Source organism: Tinamus guttatus, unplaced genomic scaffold, assembly GCF_059628265.1.
Source record: "Tinamus guttatus ecotype Peru unplaced genomic scaffold, ASM5962826v1 Tinamus_guttatus_pri_ptg000232l, whole genome shotgun sequence".
Taxonomy (NCBI): Eukaryota; Metazoa; Chordata; class Aves; order Tinamiformes; family Tinamidae; genus Tinamus; species Tinamus guttatus.
Window position 1 is genome coordinate 23,354 of NW_028288766.1, and position 23,781 is coordinate 47,134.

At 36.8% G+C, this 23,781-nt stretch overlaps 1 protein-coding gene across 1 annotated transcript in view; it reads left to right on the top strand.

The window, feature by feature from the left end:
- The window catches only part of LOC148594549 (exocyst complex component 2-like), a 42,984-nt gene extending 19,920 nt beyond the window's left edge, over positions 1 to 23,064 (top strand). Inside the window, exons 7-11 of the mRNA XM_088525657.1 lie at positions 12,485 to 12,540; positions 15,715 to 15,837; positions 17,957 to 18,018; positions 19,798 to 19,857; positions 22,055 to 23,064. Of these exons, the coding sequence (XP_088381783.1) occupies positions 12,485 to 12,540; positions 15,715 to 15,837; positions 17,957 to 18,018; positions 19,798 to 19,857; positions 22,055 to 22,148 (395 nt within the window). The 3' untranslated portion in view covers positions 22,149 to 23,064. The remainder of the gene's footprint in view (positions 1 to 12,484; positions 12,541 to 15,714; positions 15,838 to 17,956; positions 18,019 to 19,797; positions 19,858 to 22,054) is intronic.
- The last annotated feature ends 717 nt before the right edge of the window (positions 23,065 to 23,781 follow it).

Here is a 23,781-nt window from a genome sequence, read left to right on the forward strand (position 1 = left end):
GTTCGAAATAATTTATTTGTGACATTAGTTTCTTCTGGATCAATTGGCTTCAGTTTCCTGATTTCTTATAATAATATTCATAATGTTTGAGTGACAACCAAAGTAAATTCATAAACATAGTATATCTCTAAACCCATTCTTCATTTATGAAATTGCTGTCATTTTGTATATGACAGGCTATTATTACAGTAACAGTGACTTCAGGAATTATAAGAAGAACACACAGTTTTCTGAGTGAGCCTGTGTTTTGAAAGGTTTTAATAATTTTAGGTTTTATAAAATCATGAAAGGATACCTTCAGGGTGCCTTAAGAACGATGTATTTGAAAGAAATAATTGAATATTCTTGTAGACTCTGCTTGATTTGTGCTAATGAAAGGAAATATTGCTTGAGATTTTGGGATTCAAGTGTTCTCAGTTTTGATAGAGAAGTTGATTTTTAGTGTACTTTATGAATAAAGAAATTACTTTTCCGTTGAATTGGTCATCTCTGTCTTTATGGTGGATATAGCTAGCTCCTTTTTTTTCCCCAAGGAATGCACTTGTTAACTCAGGATTCTTGTCGTTTTATAAATCCTCCTTTATAGGGATATTTGGGAGCCGTATAAAGGGGTTATTCTGTGTTGCTCACTTTTCTTACTTGACACTGTCATTAACGGACATTTGACTGCCTTACACTTCTGTAAAGTGTGAGCCATGTCTGTAATTGGCAAGAGCCATCAAATTTGATGAATTTACTTGTGGAGGCTTTTGGAAACTTGTTTCTAAATTGAAATGGACATGTACAGTGATTTCTTTCTAAGTGGATCATTTTTGAGAACTTAGGAAATGTTGAAGGTAAATGACAAGCAGGATACTGTCCCGGAAACTATGTTAGTACCATGTTATTAAAAAAATTACAATATGGTAATACAATAATATTGTCCACCACCCACCAGATGCTGTTCCACGGAGGCTTATTCTATATTTTTCTGAACTCTAACGAATCCAAAGAGAGATGTTAGTCAGCAGAGTAGGTTCCTGATCAGCCACCTAACTTTATTTCATGAACAAAGTGCTGATGTAAATTGTCCTCTTGAAAATGTGTCCAATATATATCCTAGACATATATACTAACCACTCTGCTGCTTCTTATGTAGGATAGTTTGTCTTGCCTCACTGTTCTTCCGAAAGTTCCGAATGTTTTGCAGCCAGAAAATTCACACTGAGTTCCATCTCTGTGAATTGTTGCTTCCCGGATACGCTCTGGAAGGATAACGATGCTCCCTTACAAACGTCCACTGAAATTAGTGGGAACTCAGTCATAACACGGAAATACTCCTTGCTGATTTTTTGGCAGCTTGCTTGTTAACACAGGGAGCGTTTTATCAAAAGAAAATCCTTCATCATTAACGATGTTTCTTATAGCAGAGATTCAGTGATAATACAGCTTGCTTACATAATGCTTTGACTATTTTATGCTGAAAATGATAGGAACCTGGTAGAGGGAAGAAATTTTAAGAATTAAAGAAGTTCTTGTTGAGGATATGAAGGAGCATTGGTAGAAGATTAGGAAACCGTCCTAAAGCTTATGGATTGCTGGTCGAAAAAGTTCAGATAATACTGAGGCCATGATCACATGTAACCATTTTCATGCCAAGAAGGAGGGGTTGTTCTATCTAAGAATCTTATAGATAGATTTCATTCTTCAGAGGAAATGTTTCTCCCTTAGGCAGAACGGTGGTTTTGTTTTGGCTGGTATAGTCATGTTCTCGTTGAGAGAAGCGTCTTCCTGCATAGTGCATTTTTTTTCATATGCTTCAACTAAAGGACTATGGGGTTTCCACTTGAGTCACATACAACTACATATAGTCCCCCCCACCACACACAGCAAAATAAAGTCAACGACTCCAACACTGTTAATGCTAAAGTAGGTATGGTAAGATTTGAGGTACTACTAAACCTGCATGGTACCACACTGTTAACTGTGAACCGTTTGTGTTCCTACTTTGCATCAGGATAGTGTTTCTGGGTTAGACACGTGTTGGTGGGACAGCTGTACCATGTAGAGCACTGTCTAGAGGCTGCCCCTGCACCAGGCAATATCGTTAGCAGCAAAATGGCAGCATCAACAAAAGGTCAAGTTTCTGTGGGTCACGTATCTCAATCACTATGCTCACCAAAGGATTGTTGATATATGTACAGATGTAAGTTTCAAATTATTGTTGTGTTTTTTTAATCAGTGATTAGGTTCATTGTTTGGTGTAGGGTTTTTGGTTTGTTTGGTGTTGGGGTTTGTTTGTTTGTTTGTTTTTGTCTCTTGTAATCTGTACTACTTGTTAGCAGGTAAATAGATTAGGATTTGGTTTGTTCTATTTATTTTAATTAGGCTTATTCTATTCCATTATTTATTCTATTGAGAGTCTTTATGGTTAGGTTCTCAGTATTGTACAGAGCTTCCCTTCCTCATGACCTTTGGGTTGTTAAAAATACCCTTTGAACCTCACTGTGTTTGATGAAAGAAAACTCCTAACAAAACTTCCATGATTAAATCCATGCGTATTGGCATTTAGTATTCTGCACATCTTTCTGTTATTAGATGCTAGCAATCAACTCTTCTTTCCAAATGGCAGCACTGAAGGGCTCTTCATTTCGTACTGCAGCCTTCGGCTTTTGCAAGTTTTTCTTATCAATAATAAAGCAGATGATGTTCTGTCCCAAGAAGCAGAGGGCATCAACGTGAGTGCTAAGGATCTGTGAGTGCTGGGCACTGCAGACTTCTTCAGCTGCTCCTCCAGGCTCCTTCAGACTCTTCTGGCAGTTTTGAGGGAGTAGCTGATAGCTCAGATCAACCCAGCAGCTTCTTTTTTTAAAAAGTGCCTTGGTATGGGCTGGGTACACAGGCATAGAGTCAGTGGTGCCGTGAGGTTCCAAAACACTCAGTGTTCCCTTCTTGTGGACTTAAGTTAGGCGCAGACAAAAGTATTAATCAAAGTTTTGTCAGCATTTAGAGTTTTTGCTGTTTCTAGCTAGCTAAAACACAGAAACTTTCAGGTTCTCCTTTGTACACTATGGCATATTTTCTATTGGAGTTAAAATAGTTCAAAATAGTTCAAAAACTCCAAGTAACAAATCTTGAGAGCCTTCGCATTTAATGTTTTTGGAAGACGGTTTTGTGGCTACACATGTCAGTCTTACAATTAACATTCACTGCGTTACATGGACACAGTGACATGTCTGAAAATAAGATCAAAGCAACTGATTCAAAGAGGCAATCCTCTGGCTGCAGCTCTCAAAACATTTGGCTAGGTTCTGCATTCCTGACTCTCAGAGAGTTGTCCTCAGAACTGCACTTCCTAAGAGGATTTTCCCAAATAGACTACCAATAATTTCTTCTTCGTTTAATTTAAATTAAAAAATTAATTAAAAAATAATTTTAAATTAGTTAATTTAAAAAATAAATTATTGATAGCAGCTTTTTAAGGTGAGGTGACTATTAGTTCGTGCAACATTTTCTCTCTGGTTCCTAAACGGCCATATATTTTTGGTAATTGTGAGTTCTGCAGAGAACAGTTTAAAAGAAGCATTAGCCCAGTATGCTGTTTAATGAATATGGAGCTAGTATGAACAATAGATTTTTTTCAAAACATTTTCAGCTTTACCAAGAAAGAACTGCTAATGTGCTATTTATAGCACATTTTAATATCTATTTTTGTCAGTAGTCTAAGGACTGACTTAGGACAAATGGGTTAAAAACAGGAAGTGTGGTTAAATAAGTGGGTAATCTCTCCAGAGAGTTTCCAGTTTGCCTACACATTCGCATTTTCTTCTGAATGTACTTTCAAAACAACAGTGACTACCTTGAAATCCATCTCTGTTTAAAGGCGGGAATGTTTCCAGCAATAGCAGGAAGTGGCCAATAGAAAAGTTTCACAGTTTTGGTTAAATTCAAATGACATTCCGGAGTCGCTGTCTGTAAATGTATTTTTCTCCTTTAGTAACATTGGAACATTTGTGCGACATTTTAGTTGATTCAGGTGTGTAAAACAAATTAATCTCTGTGGACACTATAATGGTACCTTCAGTTCTAGATTGATTTTAAGTGTCAGCTTTCCTCCAGCTTTGCCCTTTCTTTTACACTGACCTATGGCTATCTGTTAACATACTGTGTGTGTATATTTTAGAATATATGTTATCATGTTTGTAGATAGCAAAAGTAGCCCTATGAATCAGTCTGTATATAAATCTTACTGCGAAGTAACAAACTTATTGCACATGGTGATGATTCTCCTTTAAAATAGTATTGTCCATGAAAATAATACAACAGAATTGATCGTTGCTTGTTAACTTATTTTGGAGGTACTGTAATCCTGGACCTGATCTTAAATTTAGATTTGGTTAAAAAATTGGCTGAGACTTGTATAAACTTCTGCCTTGAAAGTTAAAAGATCGAAGTATATTCATGTCTTCTGTTTTCTTTTTTCATAAACATTCGTTCCTTACAGTTTGTTTTTCCTCTAATCATTTATAATGATGTAATATTTGTTCCTTATCAGAAGTAATACTGTCTAAGTGAAAGTTATTCTTTGAACTACATGTTATCTGCTGTTTGCTACTGATTATTAGCTTTTTGAAGTCAATTTAAAATGTTTTATGAGTCAAAAGGGGCAGGAAATAAATAAACAAAGCAGCTTTAGTTGTGGTAAAGGTTATGACTTAGTGGAATTCTTGTATTTTTAGAGTTACTGCTAGAGAGATGTTCCACTCTTAGGATCCTACAAACAATTTTCTAGAAATGTTTTTATCCAGAGAAAACAACAAAATGTGATGACGAATGAGCTTTTAGTAATTCAGATGGAACAGGCTTGCCTAGCCACCTTTATTTAGAAAATAGGCCACTGGTAGTAACGGTTAATGAAGCGGATTTCCTATCAGCCGCCTTTGAAGAGAGAAACCTGTGTGCTACTATAAAGAATAGAGGTGAGCTGCTTTGTTATGTCCATGGGGAATTTCCAAGTCACTAGTCTACTCTTAAAAAAAAAAAAAAAAAAAAAAACACCATCTGCAGGAGTGTTGGGTTAGATGATATCACTGTGTGGGTGGGGACGTGCAGTAGAATAGCATGACATACTCACATACAGGTACTACATGAAAGGCTCAGGCCTATAAACAAGTTTGGTCTCTCTTTATTCCATAGTTAGGAGCCTGTCTTGAAAGGTACAGGATTCTTGGAAGTTAAATACTACTCTTATAAATGAGGTATTGCATTCACTGTACTAATCGGAAATAGTATCTAACCTTTCTAAATTACATTCCAGAAGTTCTAAGTAATTTAGTTTGTTGTTTTAGAAGCATACAAAGTTTTCATTTAATAATAGAATATTGATTCTTTCAGTTAATATCTTGAATTAAACAGACTGTCGAAAGGATTAAACTTTCCCTTAATTTAAATACTAGTTTTCTAAATAGTTTAGGGGGTCAACACCTTCCTTCCCTAATCTAAGATACCATTCTTGATCCTCACTGGTGACACAGGCCGCTGTCTTCCTTCACATCATGCTGGGCACTTACTTCTTATTCAAATTTCTTCTTGTGTCTTTTTTAAATCCAAGACAAGTGCTGTGTACATCACAAAATATACTTTACTATTCCAAGTTGTTTCACAAGACCAATGATATAATAATTATGTTGATTAATAGTAATACAAAAAGTTTTTGCTGTACATGCTTCATAAATCACAGAACCACAGAGTGGTTGCGTTTGGAAGGGACGTCTAGAGATCACCTAGTCCAACCCCTCTGCTCCAGCAGGACACCTAGAGCAGGTGGCACAGGAATCTGCAGCTCACATCTCTGAAATACCTTACACATAAAGTATGTCATAATACTAAATACTAAATAAGAACTACTACATACTAAATAAGAAAATATTTCAGTATTCATTTAAGTTTCAGTCTGACCTCTGGTTCGTTTCATGGGATAGCATAGGTAATTTTAGTTTATTTGCTACTGTAGAGGTCACATATTTTTACACACATATACAGAAATGGATATTCTGTTGATTTAAAAGAATAATATATACAACCAAGTGATGCTGAAAAGGATCATTAATGTAGCATGATTTGGTAACAAAAGATATTTCTCACCCTATCTGCATATACATATGTATGTGTATAGAAACATTACACAGGAATATAAATGTAGTTTTCGAGAAAGATGCACTTAATGTGCATTTTATCACTAGCCATGAAATGAGTATGGAGGAAAAGCATAGCAAGTCAAACTAAGTAAATAACTGAAGGTGTTACAGGTTAGCCTGTTACCAGGCTCTTTTAAGAAAAACTCCATCCATTTTAGAAATAAAATGGGTCACTATAATACATAGCATAAGAATGTATTGTCTTTGCTTCACTGGATTTTATGACTGTAACCTAAACATTCTTTGAATTTAGTGAAAATGTATATTGGGTGATGAAAAAGATTTATATTCACATCTGGTAAGAGATATTTCAAATATTTTCAATGAAATATTAAGAAAATAAAAAGACATTGTCACTCTAGCAGTTAAAAGAAATTCAGAAGAGCTACATGTTCTTATGTCATGTTAGTTTTGCTGTCTTTGTTGAATAAATTATCATTTTGATGTAGTCTGAAAATCTATGGCTTCTATCTTTCTGTTTTTAAATATTGTATCTTTTTAACACTTGTGAAGTCATATCAATGCCATAAAGCATATAGCAGGTTTATGAGATTGTAAATGATAAGGAATTTATAATGTTGCACTATGTTTTTTTAATAGCCTCAACCATAAAAGCAAATAAGAAAAATCTTAATGCCACTAGGTATACTAATGATGGCAGCAGAGTTTTGTTTTCCTGTGTATGTTTGTGGTTTTCTGCATAATTCTGCAGACAATTGTTAAAAGTGTGTCTTTTTTTTCCCCCTCAAATTTAACCTCTCTATTATACATAGTGCCAGATGAGCTACTTGCCTGTTAATTGTAGCAAGGAGTCACTTGTATTTAAATGCAAGCTACTGCAGTATTAATTCAAAAATATATTTTTTAATTTTTTTAAACACATACTGAACTTACTTACTATATAAATTGAGCACATCTGATTTTACTTGTACTTTTTAACGTGGAGGATGATGAAAGACTTAAAACCTTAGAAAGACTTAAATCCTTGATCTCCGTGCACTGTCATGTCAAAGAGTTGATAATTAGAGCCTCATTGTACTTTAGGGGGTGATGGACAAGTCACCTTTAAGAATGGGAAACAGTTATTCTGTAGATCTCCAGAAGTTCCTGCACCAAGGTATGTCCATGCTGATCTATTTAGAATTCCTCTAGTGCCTTCTGCTCGCAGGCGGTGCCAGTGCTCTGCTGACCTGCTGTGACCTTAGGCAGTGTTTCACTTTTGGATGCCTCTTCCCCCTCCCTCCCACCCACTCTGTGTTACCTGTTTGTGTTTTTTAGCTTTAGAAAAGAGACAGCTTGATTTTAGTCGGAAGTTATGGCTTTGATTTTACAACTGAAAAGCGAAATTCCGTGGCACGTGCAGGGCAGCAGGGCAGCTTGGCTGGTCAGATGGTTCCACCCAACCTCAAGACTTTTGCGTGGGTTCCGCAGCGCAGGATGAATCTCTCTCGGTGTATTGAATAGTACAGTTAGGGTTTCCAAGAACTGCAAATATATTAAAAAAAATAGCCTACCCTCCTACGGGGCATCCTGCAAGCCCATAGCACTGTTTTCACAGCATGAGTTTCATGAAGGGAAAAATGCCCTAACCACGCACGAATCGTGCTAGCATGATTCTAGTAAAAGCAGTTGTTAAATATTGCTATTGCTTGAACTACTGCGTTGCAGCCAGAACCTAGAGGAAATTCAGCAGTTAAAAGCAAACTGTTTAAAGAAGTTAGATGGTTTTGTGGACACCATTCATTAGTTTCTATTTTAATATGTGCTACACAACGCCGATTAACGACTTGCAGTAGATATGTGCAGGTTTTTCCAGCAGTTTCGTATAGCACATTAAAAGCTTAGAGCAGAGCTGCAGGAACTTAACTGACATGCTGTTGAAAACACTCCCTGAGTGACTTGCTATAAAGTTATAATATGTATGTGAACTTTGTAGGGGAACATCCCCATTATAGGTTCAGTTAAATCTGGTAGTAGAACTTAATGTTAGTGAAAAGAATATCAAAGAGTGGATGCTTTCCTTAGAGCAGATGGAAACATCTTTTTGTTTGTTTGTTTTTCCATTTGTCCTGCTTTGTGGGATACTATTCCCAAATATGCTGTCAGCATAGCAAGTGAAACATCAGGACAGTCAATATCAGCACTGTGCAGCCAGGTATGAGTAGCGTTCATCTCTCTGGATCATCAAGCACTGTTTGTAATTATTTTGCGGGAAAAGTAATTTATGGAAATAGTAACTGGACAAAAAAATGCAGACTGATGTTACTGGCATAAATCACTGAACAGAACAATAAGTTGTACAAATATTGCATGCAACTGGGTAGATTTAAAATCTGAAATATCAGAGTCCCAAGCATCAATCTTCGTAGCGCTACCAAGTCATGTTCAAGCCTCTGGGCCAACGAGTTCCGCGTTCTCTCTTCGGAGGCACTAAGGGACATCGCTGCCATCAGCAGCCTCGCTTGCCAGCGCAAGCGGCGGCCTCCTACAGGGGCCAGGATGCTCTCCCTTGCTTCCTACATTGGTGGCTCTGCATCTACCCAGGGCATGTTTCTCTTTCAGTCCCTCAGAGGTTAGGTTTCTAATAAGCAAGTCAACTCAGTCTTGAAACAGGACTGGTAGCTTGGTCAGCATATAAAGAACTGTTTGCTCCTCTTTGGTGAATCCTTACTTTGCCTTTCAACAGGAGCCAGAACTGAATGAGGGCCATCAAGCTGTTGGACTTGGAAAGAGGGATTTTTCTGTCTCTTCCACAAAAGAGCAGCAGCTGTTAGTGCTCCTGCCTGGCTTCTAATTTCACCTCACAACTTTTCTTTTTTCCCCTCATATCCTCCCATCCTCATCACCATCATGTTGATTGCCAGGGAACAGAGATACTACCTACTTTTCCTAACCGGCTGCATGCTTTAACACCCTGCTCCCTGTTTTTGGCACAATAGGCAATCTGAAAGATGGTACCGCAGGAAACTACCACGAGATTAGATTCCTGCTTTTGCCAGAGCTGCCCATTTCACAGGAGGTGAAATATGTCAAACCCGAACTGCTCAGGTTAAAATTTCCTGTGTGCTTCTGTTCTCCTAGTTGTACTTCAGTTTGTTCTTTGAACTTCTGACTTTTTAACGCCACAGAAGACGTAAAAATGTTTGATGCTCATATCCTCTTTCTGTGTCAGCTTACTTTTGAGTGACTGGGGATGTTTGAAGAACCTTATTGGCTTCTGGCATTGAAAAGGCATCCTGATGAGCTCAGTTGTACCCTATGTGCAACTTCTGCTCTATTTAAGCATGCAAGTTTTGAGGGGAGAAGGGGTCTTAAAATTGTGCATATGGCATTGCAGCTCCAAGCTTTTGCACGCTTATTCAGTCCCTTTGAGTCTGCCTTTTCATAGTAGAACGCTATCATTTGGGTGCTGGGGAGAAATCTTGCTCATCCGGTACATATGAGATAATTGGTAGCAGCCTGAACCGCTCCTCAGTGACCTACGTTGGAAAACTAGTTTAGTTTCTGTTTTCTAACAGAAACTCCTTTTTTTTTTTTTTTTCTTTTTTTTTTTCTGTAATTCACACAGTTATCTTTGCTACGGCTTTACACTATTGTTAAAATTGTGTGTCAGTATAAACCTGACAGTTTTCTTTTGTAAAAATATTAATAGGTAAAATAAACTTGAAATTAAGTTTAGTAGATAATCTTACTAGGTGCTTCAAAGAACAGTGGAGAGCCCAAAATCCTAATGTGCTCTCTTAAAGTTTCTGTCAGCCATTGCAGTAGCTAATGGATAAAACTGTCCTTCAAATCTTCCTTTCTGTTTTTCCTTAGAGCATTACCAGGGCTTTGTTAGTGGAAGCTAAATTTTCAGCAAGTCAGATTCTTGAGTGTTAAGAATAGAGGGGGAGTGGAATGCAGTTATGTTGTAACAGAAAAATAACATTTTCCTGAGACAAATCGCGAGGACTTTTTAGGTTTTTCTGTAACATACTTCTGTCAGGAGCTATGGGAAGGTATTGTATTTGTGCTTCATTATGCTAAGTAAAAGGTATTTTAAACATAAGAATGTTATGTTTCACTTGATTAGCCTAATAGTTGCAACCTACAGTTATATGGTGCATTAGCTTTCTGTGCTGTATAATAGGACTGGCAGCATAGTGTCCCAAAAACTGTAATTGCGTGGGCTGCTCAACAGTCATAGAGAAAGCTGTACAAAAATTCTATTCTAGACAGATTTTTTTTCATTTTGAAATGAATTTCACAACAAATTCACAGTTGGATGCCAGTGCTTGTATTTCCACTGAATCGTATTCCAGAAAAGTAATACTTTGCTTCAACAAAGCCCACCACAAACAGTGCAATGATATAAATCAGAAATTGGATATTTTTAATTGTAATTGTTCAAAATATAGTACAATTACTAAATATGCCTGTGGGTCCTGACATTCATATTTGTTTGGCTTTGTCTTCACATGCAAAAATTAACAAATGCTTCATACATAAGAGAAAAGAGTGGGGAGAAGTACCTTCTTATTTCTGTTCGTGATAGGAAAGTGACTTCTGGGCAGCATTGGTTGTCATAACCACACATATTTAATAGCATAGTGAGAACAAACCTGTTACATGGAAATGCAACCTTGGGACCTCCTGGATCATCAAATTCAGTCCTCTGTTACCTCAGCTTTTCACGTAAAACTAGGGGACTGGAGATTTTCATTCGCTTCACATCCTCCACCATGGCTCTCAAAAGGTTGTTTGGAATCCCCAAAATAATTTTCTTACGGTTAGAAATCCACTTTTAATTTCCAGTCTAAGTTTACCAATGGTCAGTTCATTTATGCCATGCATGTGCACAATCCTTCGAAGTTGCAAGATAAGAACACATCTGTCTATGTCCTTTCACCGAGGTTTGAGTTAAACATTTTACCTCAGAGTCTGACTGGACTAACAGTGTATGACACTAAGCTACTCTCGCTTAATTTTTACCATAGATAAGAAGCCATTCAGTGTCTTATTTTTAGATCTTGGGATAAGTTGCAGGACCAGCGATTAGTGTAATTTATATCAATGAACACAACTGAGACGGCTGTAGTCTGTTCTCCCACAGAGTAATTCATTTTAAATGAGCTCAAGGAACTTCTTTTAAAGCTATTTTTCATAATAGGATTAAATTGCCACATCTGTGTTATCTGAGGTAAGGTGGAGCAAATGAGATGAACTGATTAGAAGTTCATTGGGGTAATTTTTATAACAGCAGCATTAATCGCATCGCCATCTCTGAGCTACATTGTTTCACTCGTCTGTCTCCCAGATTCTGATCTCTAATTGCAGGCAGAATATACGGAAGGGAAGGGAGGTCGTTGCGCTTTCCCTGGTTTAGGCTCAGGTACTCGAAATCAGGCACTGATCTGTCTTGTGGGCTGGTGACCCCCTCTCATTGCTCTGCCTTGCACTTTAAACAGTTATGCGTGCTTTAATGAATTGAGTGTTTTCTGTATTGCCATCACTCATGAAGTGAGGTCCTCAGAAAAGCAAATGAGGCAGTTTTAGGTTTTTGTCTGTTTTAGATTTTTATACCACTGGAGTCCTATTCTATAAAGTTACTCTGGACTCCTACTAGTAGAGCTGAAAAAGAGGTTGTTCTAATGGTCAAAGTTACACTGCTGAGTATAGTCCTGTTTAGAATTTCCTTTTAGTATAAATTGATAGGCATTTTATGCACTGGGTAAACAGAATGCTTGCTTGACTTTCCCACCCTCCCCAGTAGGAAACTTCTACTAAGGCATGACATCTCCTATAAGTTCTCATGAGTAATACCCTCTAAACCACTTTCAGAGAAACAAGAATCCTTGCTATTTCTATATACAATAATAATTAGCAGAGAGAGAAGCTGATAAAGTAGTGAGCTCATCTTGAAGACTCTCATACTTCAACCTGTTTCTGTTCTGGCTCCCTAGAATTATCAAGCTATAGTGCATGTTTTGTGGCATGATACATATATTCTACCAAAGGCATCCAGCGTGGTTCTTTTTTTCAAATTAGATTTTTATTAAATTGCAAATCTGGTAAAATCACAGAAGAAGAATACTGAAACATTAACCTGTCGGCTTTTGCTCTAAGGAAATGTGCCTTTCTCCATTTGATTTGAAAAAGGAAATAGACTGTGGTGGTGTGGCTATGGAACTTTCTCTTTCTGCTTCTGATTGCAAAAGTGCTAGTAAAAGAGATAAAAAGAAAACGTACAGTATCTAACAGTAGAATATTATGGCTTTGTTAAGATAACAGAATGAAAGTGATTAATTATCCTTTTTGTTTTGTTTTAGGTGTCAGAAACTATTTGAAAGAAGCATTAGTGAATATCATTGCTGTGCATGCAGAGGTGAGAAAACTTCAGATTGTTTGATGCTTGTATTCATATGAATAATTTCAGTGTATTTTCTTTGGTAAATGCTGCCTTTCATCACACCTGAAAACTGCATCTTTTGAAGTGTCTAATTATGGATGTGAGTGCCTTGGGTTAGGTTTAGGTGCCCAAGTGCGAAACCGCTAACGTTTTTAAAGGCAGAAGGAGATTAACAATTCCTGCTATACCCTCAGTAACACCCCTTACACATTTTGGAGTGCTTTTCACAATCTGGTGAAGAGAAAAGTCAAAGTTTAAGTCTTTCCTTTTCATGCAGATTAAAAATATATAGTATGATGCTCATTCTCTCTTTTTTACTTTGTTTTCCACAGCATGTAAAAATGAGTCTGTACTTTAGAAGAAATGTTTGAAATATGCCACTTGAAGTAAAAAGACAATATATGTCATATCCTTGTATATAGGATAGAGATCAGAAATCTAAAAGCAGAAAGTTTTATAGTCTGTAAGTAGCATGAAGACTTTTTCAAATCCTTGGGTATGCAAAGGCTTACAATAGGGAGTATTTATTAAAATAAAAATAACTATTAAAATGATCAATTTGCAAAGTTACAGTTACTTGGCCTTTTGTGATTAAATGCTAGAATATTCTGCAGTGCTTTAGTTACAGCATCTAGTCTACATATTCTTTCCTCTTAATCACCAAGGGTGTTAGCAGCTTAGTATTGCTCCTGGTACTGCTGTTAGTGACAGTGGCAGTTGTATTCTTACTTACATATTACCAAGGCTACCTTTCAAACTATCACGAACCGAACGCTGGCATTCATTTAAGACCATAGAAGATTTACTTGAGATCTTTACTTCATTGCTCCTTAAATTGCTATGATAAGTATAAAGTAAAATAACTCAAAAGCTTCATCAAAGACTTGTTTTTTTTTTTTTTGCTTCAGTTTCAGTATTGAATTATAGCAGTTTTTCACCCAAGCATTGCTGCACTTAACACAAATGTGTTAGGCTGAGGTAATAAACAAAAAGATTTGCCAACACAATATTCGTTTGTTTAATGTTGGCTTTCGGTGTAATCAAAAGTAATAAAAATGAAAATGAGGGTTTTCTCTTTAAAAGACATTTGAAGGCATTTGTGACTTACTGACTTAATCTTGTAAATGGGCACACTCATTAAAATTCTGCTACTGAAAGGTGCACAGTCTTTCAGACTTCACTGAGACCGAGACTGATTTTGGCCCAAATAGGGTTGTGTCATAAATTTCTACATGTGAATTGTTGCAGAAATACGAAAGCATGTGTCAAGATGAAACTCCCATTTCCACTGTTTTCTGGTGAAATTCTGTAAGCTAGGTCAAATTTAAATTTAGCCAGCAAAGCTATAGGTTTCTATAGTTTGAAACAGCAGAAATTAACCATCAGCTGAAAGTCTATGGACTGAAGTGCAACGAAAATTGTTTCTGTACCTTAGAATACAAATCTAGCTGAAATCAAAATAGGGCTTCTTATTGCAATTTTGTGATGATTCACCATTGCTGAGAATTTTTTTTCCTGGATTCTGTATAGTAACATCAAGAGTACTCGTTGTGGGTACAAACATTTTCTTCTCAGTAGAAGATTTTTGATTGTATTCCTGGTATGTATGTGTTGAATTGCTCAGCAATATTTGCTGCTGAATAAGATGACCCCTTCACAGATTTTTAGCATTTTTTTTTTTTACTGCAGATGCCATTTACCTGGCTTTTGTGGATCAAAGCAGTTTAAAGTAGGCTGCATATTTGAATTATCAGTCATGTAAATGACTGATAGCCAGCATATTATATGGGGTCAGTGCACTTAACTTGTGAGGCAAAACTGCCTTTTTAATGGTCAGCTTTATAGGATTCCTGATACATAATGCATTTCTCAAATAACTGAAAACTTGGTAGGAATCTTTCATTTACATTTGTTTCCCTTAATTCACCTTTACCTACTTGTGTAAATATCTTCTGTTAATAGCTACATTTCCTTGTCAAACATAACAGATCTAAAATTTACATAAAATAAAGGTCTCCTAGCAAGAAATTCAACTGTTTATTTTTTAGGTCATTTTAAAGTAGAAATCTGAAAAAAAAAAAAAAGTGTTTAAAAACTCTATTCAGTTTCATCCTCCTTTTACCACTCCAGTCACACCATCTTCAGTTCCTTATGTCATCTTCCCCCTGTCCAACCTCATGCAATTTTAGTGTAGCCTTATCATCACCTGTAAGTTTTGGTAGAATTTTGATCTGCCTAACCTATAATCTCACTTCCTCTATATTCCAACCTCTTGGCCTGCATTTTCCCCAGTTCTGTGCAAACTTCATGTATATATGTGTATTTTTTTTAATTCACCAGCAATTTCTCGGTTCCTTAAAGCTTGCCATAGGGAAGATTGGTTACTTCATGCTCTTCTTCAGGCATCGATCTAATGTTTAATTTTGTTTCGTTCCAATGTTGCAATCACTATTCTGAATCTCTAATGGAAGATCCAAATGCAACTTGAAAAAGTTTTACACAAAAGTAGTTTAAAAGATGCATAGAAAAAAAAAAGAGATGTAATGTTTTTTCCCAAGCACCAATCATTAGCAGCAGTAGAAGAATTTAAATGTAAATCCTTTGCACCATCATACCTTCCAATCTTTTTAAAGCTGTGTCTCTGCCATAAAGCATAAAAATCCTTGCTGTCTGACAGTGGTTTGACACATGTGCAGCTGAGTCTTTGCCACATGTAAAGAAGTCTGAAGAAATTGCAAAATGCTTGAGTAAAATGTAGCTGAACGTGTAATCAGAGTGATGTGACTTATTTGTCTGAATTAAAGGTGCTGTTCATAAAACAGCAGTCTGTGGGTGACCACCTAACTACCTTTATCCATTAGGATAGGGTAGATAGTTTGGTATCTAGCTGAACTAGCAGATTTTATGTGTTTCAATAAAAAGATGTCATCAATCATGTAGCTAATGCTGCTATTAACAGAGGTGGTTGGTCAAAGTGCAGGGCAAATGACAAAGACAGTGTTAGATTACAGATGTTTTGATCTTCCTTGTCCATTGATCAAAACAAAGTGATTCCTTCAAAGTGTTTGATGCTGTTTTCTAAAATGTTAATATGTAAAATATTTCTGTTAATAGTTGCCATGCTCATGCTTCTTACTCTTTAACTACCAGGTGTTTACCATTTCCAAAGACTTAGTTCCTCGGGTGATGTCAAGGATTGTGGAAGCAGTATCTGAAGAACTGAGTCGACTGATGCAATGTGTCTCATTCTTCAGTAAAAATGGAGCTTTACAGGTACCTGAATATTTTCTACTGTCAAAGATCTGAATTTAGGAAACTGACAGTAATAGATAAGTATAATCCATATATTTGTTGGAAACAAACAAGGAGGTAAAAAGTGTTGGAATGCAATCTATTTCTCCGGTTAGTTCAGTGTAATCTGAGATGCTGGGACTGCATAATGATAGATACAGTTCCATTTTGGGGTCTGATTGTATTGTACTGAAGTTTGCATCTGAATCCATAAAAGCTTACCTGTGTCCCAGGAGATAAAAAGCATCATAATGACAGTAATTTGAAATATTACCAAATACTGTTAGCTATTGAATACCTTTGAAAGGAGTCTGTAAGGAAGCAAAAAACCGCACTGACTCAAGGATTGCTATGACTGTGCTAGGGTGGCAAAACCAGCCACCATATTTTTACTGTCTGCGACAACATTCTTGTATTATGATGGGAAACTATTTAAAGGCAAGTCTTATTTTCTAATTGCTATTAGTAATTGTTTTTGACAGAGAATTAAGGTAAGATGATCCCAGCCATAAGACCACAGCAATAAGATTGGTGGTGGGTCATTTTAAACCAGTCAGTGACCAGTGAGGAAATTACTAGTATATAATTTTTCTTTGACTAGATGACCCACCTTATAAACTTGCTGCCTAAAGCTGTAACTGAAAGGATCTTCCTCCCTGCTGTAAATTTGTCATTTGTGATTCTTTATGTTCCTTGGAAGACAGAAAATCCTGTATAATTTGAGTTAGATAATAACAGTGTGAGGATACCTGCACCAGTCAGATTGATCAACTATACATCCCCTATGTGGAGTATCAGACTTTGGCAAGAGAAGCCCAAGTTAGTTTTCCTGACTATTGAAGGCTTTACTCTTCCACCAGGTTTGTTCAAGCTGTGGCACTTGGGAACGTGACGTTCCCACCACACTGTTACTTCCTAAAACTTAAGAGTCCAACATCATACATACAAGACTTAAAGAAAATCCAGACTATTCATTGTGGAGGGCTACACAAAGAAAGGCGAAGTATTCTGCAATGAGAAAAATATTTCCGACAAGTATAAAATGTGTGGTTGGCCATATTCAATTTTGTGCCAGAAAGCTCTGTACCAAAAAATAAAATAAAATAAAATAAAATAAAATAAGGCATAACTTGGCTTCTTGTGTAGGAGAAAGAGATGATGGGAAGATAAAAAAGCCAAAAATTTTCATTGGAATTGGAATCAAATTACTATATTGCATTATAAAAAGGTTTTTTTGTTGTTGTTGTTGGTTTTTTTTAATGCTATGGTGTTCATTTTGACCAAATTTATGTCTTGTTTCTGTAATAACTAGCTGGATTAAATTGTATATAGTGGACAAGAGCTGAATCTGAATTGGGGTGCAGTTCTCTTAATATTTGTATGGAATAAGTTATTTAAGTGTTGATTGCATTCAGTATGTTCTGGCTTCATATAAAACATGCAGTGACAGTGGTTACATTTCCTAGCCTGGAGAAAGATATGTGAACTTTGCGTAGTTGATTCTCCACTATAGTTTGCCAGGGTGTAAATCAAGGCCTAGACACGCAGTCCCCCAGCTTGCGTGCCCACCAGATGACAGACGAGAGAAGTAGAGCACTTCTTCCTCATCTGAGGGGGAAAAACTAATAAAGATCAGCAACAAAATTAAGAATAAAACGTGTATTGACAGATTTTTGTTTCCTTCCCCCCTGGCCAAGCTGTGCTCTGAAAAGTTAAGCTTACTGTACTTAAAAAATGTGGGTCACGGGGACATCAACAGAAAAATTAAGGTAATGTCTTCTCTTTATCTTCCTGTCATTGAACAGGAAAGATGGAGCAGAATTCACGATTTGTTACTGTTACTGAGAGACAAACCAATGTTTTTAGACTGCTACATAGTCATAGTGACTATACAAACCATTTGACTTGAATCAGAAGTATGAAATTGTTCCTTTTAGCGCTTTCCTAACTGACATGGCTGCATGGCAACCAAAAACACACGAAACAAACTGTTAAAGCCAAGGCTGCTTAAAGCTGCAGCATGTAGCAGTTTGCATAAGAACAGATGACGCTCTAGTATTCTGTTGTAAGATTGTTTCAATCTTTGTGTTTCCGTCTTTAGGCAAGACTTGAAATCTGTGCTTTGAGAGATACAGTGGCCATATACCTAACACCGGAAAGCAAGTAAGATGTGCAGTAATTTATATTGTTTCATTGCAATAAAATCCTTGGTAAACATGCAAAGAGACATAATATAAATTATTTTCAAGAAACCATGCTTCCAATAGAATGTGTGATATTAAGCAGATATATAGGAAACAGGTTCTCATTTAGATTTGATCAGCTCAAAGACAATTGTTATTTGTTGTTGTTGCTATTAATTTGAATTTGTTTGCTGGTTCAAACTAGATGTCTTATACTCTTACCTTAAAAAAAAAAAAAAAGAGTAGCTCATCTGATGAGGAAAACAGTGCTAAAACAACACAAAGGCAGGTATCACGGAGTTTCATCCAATTTCTCACAGGGGTCCCATGTAGCACACTGCAAAAAGCCTGCCAGACATTTCAGAGAGAATATAGAACCAGCCACTGGCAGGATAGGGATATGGAAGTTCTGGACTCTCCATAAGTTTGCACAATTCACTTCTTTTCCACACTTCTGATCAGGGAAAGTGTGTTCAGCTTCCTTCTGTCCCTTAGAAGGAAAGCTTTTAAATGGCTTTCAGCAATTTAGCATCTTTTAGGGGGTACAAAATCAAAGATAATGGACATACAAATATAAGAAAGAGAAGTTCTAGCGGTATTTGTGGCAGTCAAGACAGCCAAAAACACAAACTATGATAGCTGTCAACAGTTCTGAATAATATTGACTGATTGATTGCAAATTGTTAGTTGAGGATCCTTGGAAATAGATATGAGCATATTCATGCATTAAGTTAGATTGCCTACATTTTTGTTAGACCTGCTGTTCCCATCAGTTGCAGTTCAGTCATGTCACCTGATCAAAATCTTGTAAGGAATCTTGTTAAGGCCTGAGTCTCTAATGTGTCTTCATAATCTCACGTGTGATGTTCTGCGCTACTGCTGCATTCAGGTTGGAAAGGCTCATTTCCCTATTCTGAATATCTGGTGGTGATGAAGGCGTAGCTGGACAGCAGCTCAAATTGGACAAAATTAAGTGCTGTTGTTTCCAATCAACATTTTAGCAAAACAGAATGAACCCCTAGAAGGCCAATTTTCTTAGGTGCTCTTTTATTCCTTGACTCGTCACTAGTAGCCATGTTAATCTTTTGCTGACAGAAGATTGTGCACATCTATGCAGGTCTTGCATTGTCCCCTGCACATGCACTTCAGGTTGCCAAGAAAGGTGTGGAATCTCCATCCTTGGAAATATCCACACTTGACTGGACAAGGCTCCAAGCAGCCTTCTCTAAATTCAGAGTTGGCCCTGCTTTGAGAGGGGGCTGGACCTGGTAATTTCCAGAGGACCCTTCCAACCAAAACAATTCTATGATCCTGTGTTACAGCAATGCAAACCTACTATAATTTTCGCTTAGGCTTTCTCCCATAAGAGAGAATGCAGTGACCTGAGCACAGAAAGCCAAGGTCAATTTTATCCCTGTGCTTCATGTTCTGATGGTCACTTAGTTCTAGGCAGAAGACAGGCTGGCACTTACTGGAATAACTGAAGAATCCAGGATGTCAAACACAGGAAATTGTCACTGTCTTAAAAGAGTTACTGATTTAACATTTCCTTTTTTCCTCTGGTGTATATTAGATTAGGACTTGGAAACCTGTCTGAGTCCATGGGCACTTCATATACAATTGGCATGTTGAGCGGATATTTTGTTAACTTATTGAGATAAGAAGAATGGATAAAATATATCAGGCCTTTATGAACTATCTACTGCTCTGAACTCTGAACTGCTGAGAGGGAAAATAAGTATTTTTGCTCTACTTACAGCTCAAGCTTTAAGCAAGCTTTGGAAGCCTTGCCTCAGCTCTCAAGTGGAACAGACAAAAAGTGAGTATACAGCACTGTCTCCTCTCCTTTCTGGTTTCTAGTTCTGGTTCCATTTTTTTTATGGTTGTATCAGAACTTTGTTACTAGAGAGCTGACCTTCACTGTACTTTGCTCTTCTGAGTTAGAGAATGAAAGCGTATTTGGACAGTGTTGAAAATAAGCTAAGCTCACATTCAGTGTGGCCTATTAAATTATACAGGAGAGCCAATGGCTTTGTGGTGCATCTCCTTTTCCCATCCTAGGCTTTCCAGTTCAATATAGCTTTGTATTTATTTTTTAATTTCAGTCAGTTTAAACCTTCTACACTAATCTTAGTTTCAGTGAGCTCCATTGTCTTGTCCTGCTGATTTTAACAACAATTAAAAATGACCAAGGTGCAAAGTATGATATTTGCCAACTGATATTTGGAAAACTTGTTTCATTTTTAAAACAAATAAGAAAGGTCTGCGATTATGCCTTAATGTCAAGAGGAGGAGTTCTGGGCTCCTCTTTGCACACCATATCATTCTTTGACAACCAAGCTGCTTTTCTGCATCCAGCCTTGTGTTTGATAGTTTATGTTATAAGCATAGCTTCATAAAGCATAGCAAGGTAAAACCAGGCACGATTTGTAATGAGTATACTAGTATAAAGATAGCTTTTTTGAGGCTGGTATTATGGTATCTTCAGGAGCTGATCTGCATCAAATCAGTTGCACTTAACATTCACAATTCAAAGTAGACACATCTAGATCCTGTCTGTACAACCTGTATGGCTGCAAATCCTGCCGCCTTCCAGAAGTCCCCTGTTTATTCAAACATATTGGTCACTAGTTCTCTGCAGCAAGTCACAAGTTATCTCCTTGCCCTCTCTCCTTCTTTATTAAAGATAGGATCTGTTTTGAGTAAGGAGAGTTCTTTCAACTCAAACTTTCCAAAATATCTGTTGGGTTGTGTTGACTTGCCATCATCTGAGCTTCGTGGGACAGATGAGAACAAGGAACTGCATCATTTTTACATCTGTCTCAGGATTACAAGCCCCAGACTTGTGTCCAACTTCGTTATGCTTCCCGGGTTCTTACCACTGCAATTGCCAGCAGTTGGAACAACTCATGATGATGAAAAAACTACACCTATTTGTGTTAAATAACACACATTTATGTGCTGATTTAGAGCTGTTCCCTTCTCTTAAACCAAGTCACTACTACAATGCTCAATGAGGATTGTGGCTGTAGTCATTTTCCAGAGAGATTCCTGAAGAAGCAGATTTTGTTATGGATTTTTATTTTTTATCATACAATATAATTTCCTTCATTACTGGCTGTCAAAGCTTTCTGAAAGCTTGAGGGTAATGCATATCTCCCCTATATAGTTTGCTTTTGAAATAGAGCAAAAAGTTCTGGGAATACCTTATACCTCAGAATACATTTGAAACCTACAGGCAAGAGTGTAAAATTTATTATTTAATCTCCACTGTTATAATAAATATTTGCTACAACAAAACTATCAATACCCTTGATCCTAAACCTGTCTTCTGAGGATTAGAATGAACATAGTCCTATGCAGCAGCAGCTATGTAGATATAACTGAATATTTTTTTTGCTGAAGAATGAACTCATATGTACTTTGTTATCTGTAAAGGACAAAACTACGTAGCTGCAAGTGAATGAATACTTCTTCCAGAAGAGTTACTCTACCTCTGATTTCTTGGACATGACCCTAAAGAGAATGCCCAGGAATACCTCCCAAAGACAAGTTTGAGAACTAAAATAGACACCAAAAGAACATAGCCTTGATGAGGCATACTGATTTTATGGCACACAGTCTGGCAGCTTCTAGATTTCATGATCTCATGAGCCTTCCCCACCTTGATTTCATGATCTCATGAGCCTGCCCCCCAACAGCCTTTTGCTGTTGTTTTGCATATGTTTCTTTCAGGAGATGGTCTTTATATGGAAGGAAAGGGATATAAATGTGTATTTTATTACCTTTTTAAAATCTCTGTGGCTAAGTCCTCTCTGGACATAGCTCATCTGTTTATGAGATAGACTTACTGTATTTCTAAAGGTTTTTAATATCTAGCTTTCTAAACTAGATCCAATTTTAGGCCCTGTATTTAAATAAACAGTGTATCTGAAGTTATATACAGAACTGCCAAGATGTTTGGTAATTGTTCCTTTTCCGAATCAGCCAAAGTTGTAAATATTTACCTTTTATAGGTTACTGGAAGAACTACTAAACAAATTTAAAAGCAGCATGCACTTGCAGCTGACCTGCTTTCAAGCTTCTTCATCAGCAATGATGAAAACATAGACAGCGACGCAAGTCAAGGAACTTGAAAAGCGAATGCAGATCAGCATCGCCCGTTTTCCTGCACGACTACTGTTCCTTTGGGCACTCTGAAGAAAATGAAAGGAATTTCTTTGAAAAAGAAATTGTGAGATCCAGTTCAAAATAATGGTATGCAGCACCCGGTTGAATGAAAGCTCTGTTCATAAGCATCAAGGCAAAATGATTTTCTGTCTGCTATATTGCATTGCGTGGCATAGATTAAGTCAGTTTTATTTACATACACTCCTCTTGGCTATATATGTGTGAGGTAATATTCATTTATGTGCTGCAGTCTCTGTTTCATTTGTTAAAATACATCTAAATATATTTCAGCAGATGTCATTGTAATTTTGTGTAGTTATGCATATTGTTTAGTGCATAAATTCTTACCTTCCAGTTGTAGAGCAATACTGATATAAGGAAGAGTCAACTTCTATAAACTATAGAAAAGCATACAATGAACATTACTACTAACAGGTGACATATAAATACTCTAACACAATATGCAATACGCTTCTTTTACATTAAAGCAATATCACTTCTTTCTGCTGTCATCTACAGTTTTAGTGGCCATAAGTCTAGTTTCTTGTGAGGCTTTTATTTGCTCACTTCTTTCTGAAACAGGTCTGTATATATTATTTTTCCTTCTATCTGAATATTGATGTAAACGTTCATATCTGAAATACACTCACTGGAAATGAACAGAAAAGTGCTCTGAGTTTATAAACTAGTAGATTTATTTTAATGTTTAAGTAAAATATTATTTGGTGTTAAGGAGTAGAATAGCAAATAGCCTGTTGCATAGTCTGAGGTAAATAACTAAGGAGTACATTAGTTCTACAGATTTCTTCTCTCTTGTCTTTTCTTGTTCTTAAAATATTGCTATCACCATCTTCCTCTTCCCGCTTGTTAGTCAGTCCTCTTTTCACAATCAATTATAAAATTTTTATAAGAGAATAGGTATTCAGTAGAAGAGACAAAAAAAAAATGCTACCAGTAACACATAGTTACAGAAAGGTCAGGAACTGCCTGCCCAGCTAACAGGTAGCACCTGAAGCCATGCTTTGCTCGACGCTGCCCATTCTGAGCTGGCTTTAGTCACAGCTGCAGGTATTCACTGAAATCATTGTCCCGTTCAATCTGTAAAGCAACTAGCTTGGGAATAATAAAATAATAAGAAAGATGGTCATAAACTAGTCCCTAATTGATGGTCATAAACTAGTCCCTAATTCCTCATTTTCCAAGAAATGTGATTTCTTTATGACTTTTATTGGAACTTACATTTGTATCAGAAATGTTCTAAAGTATTGAATGCTTACTTTACACTCCATACTGAATTAATATAGATCCAGGTGCTTTTTTATCACAGCAGCAGTCTCTTAATCATCTTGCGTTACAAAAGCTTGCTGCTTATCTTTAAACACGGATTACGTTGGGGTTGGATGCCTCTCGGAAGTAACGCCTCCGAACTCTTCCCTGACAGCAAGCGTGAATAGTGGGTAAGGGATCACAATCTTGCCTGCATGCAGCCTGATACGAAATAAATATCTGCAATCAAGTTAGAGCACTAAATTTCAAGAAATCAGGTTTGGCAGAATTAAGGAAATCCATGAGC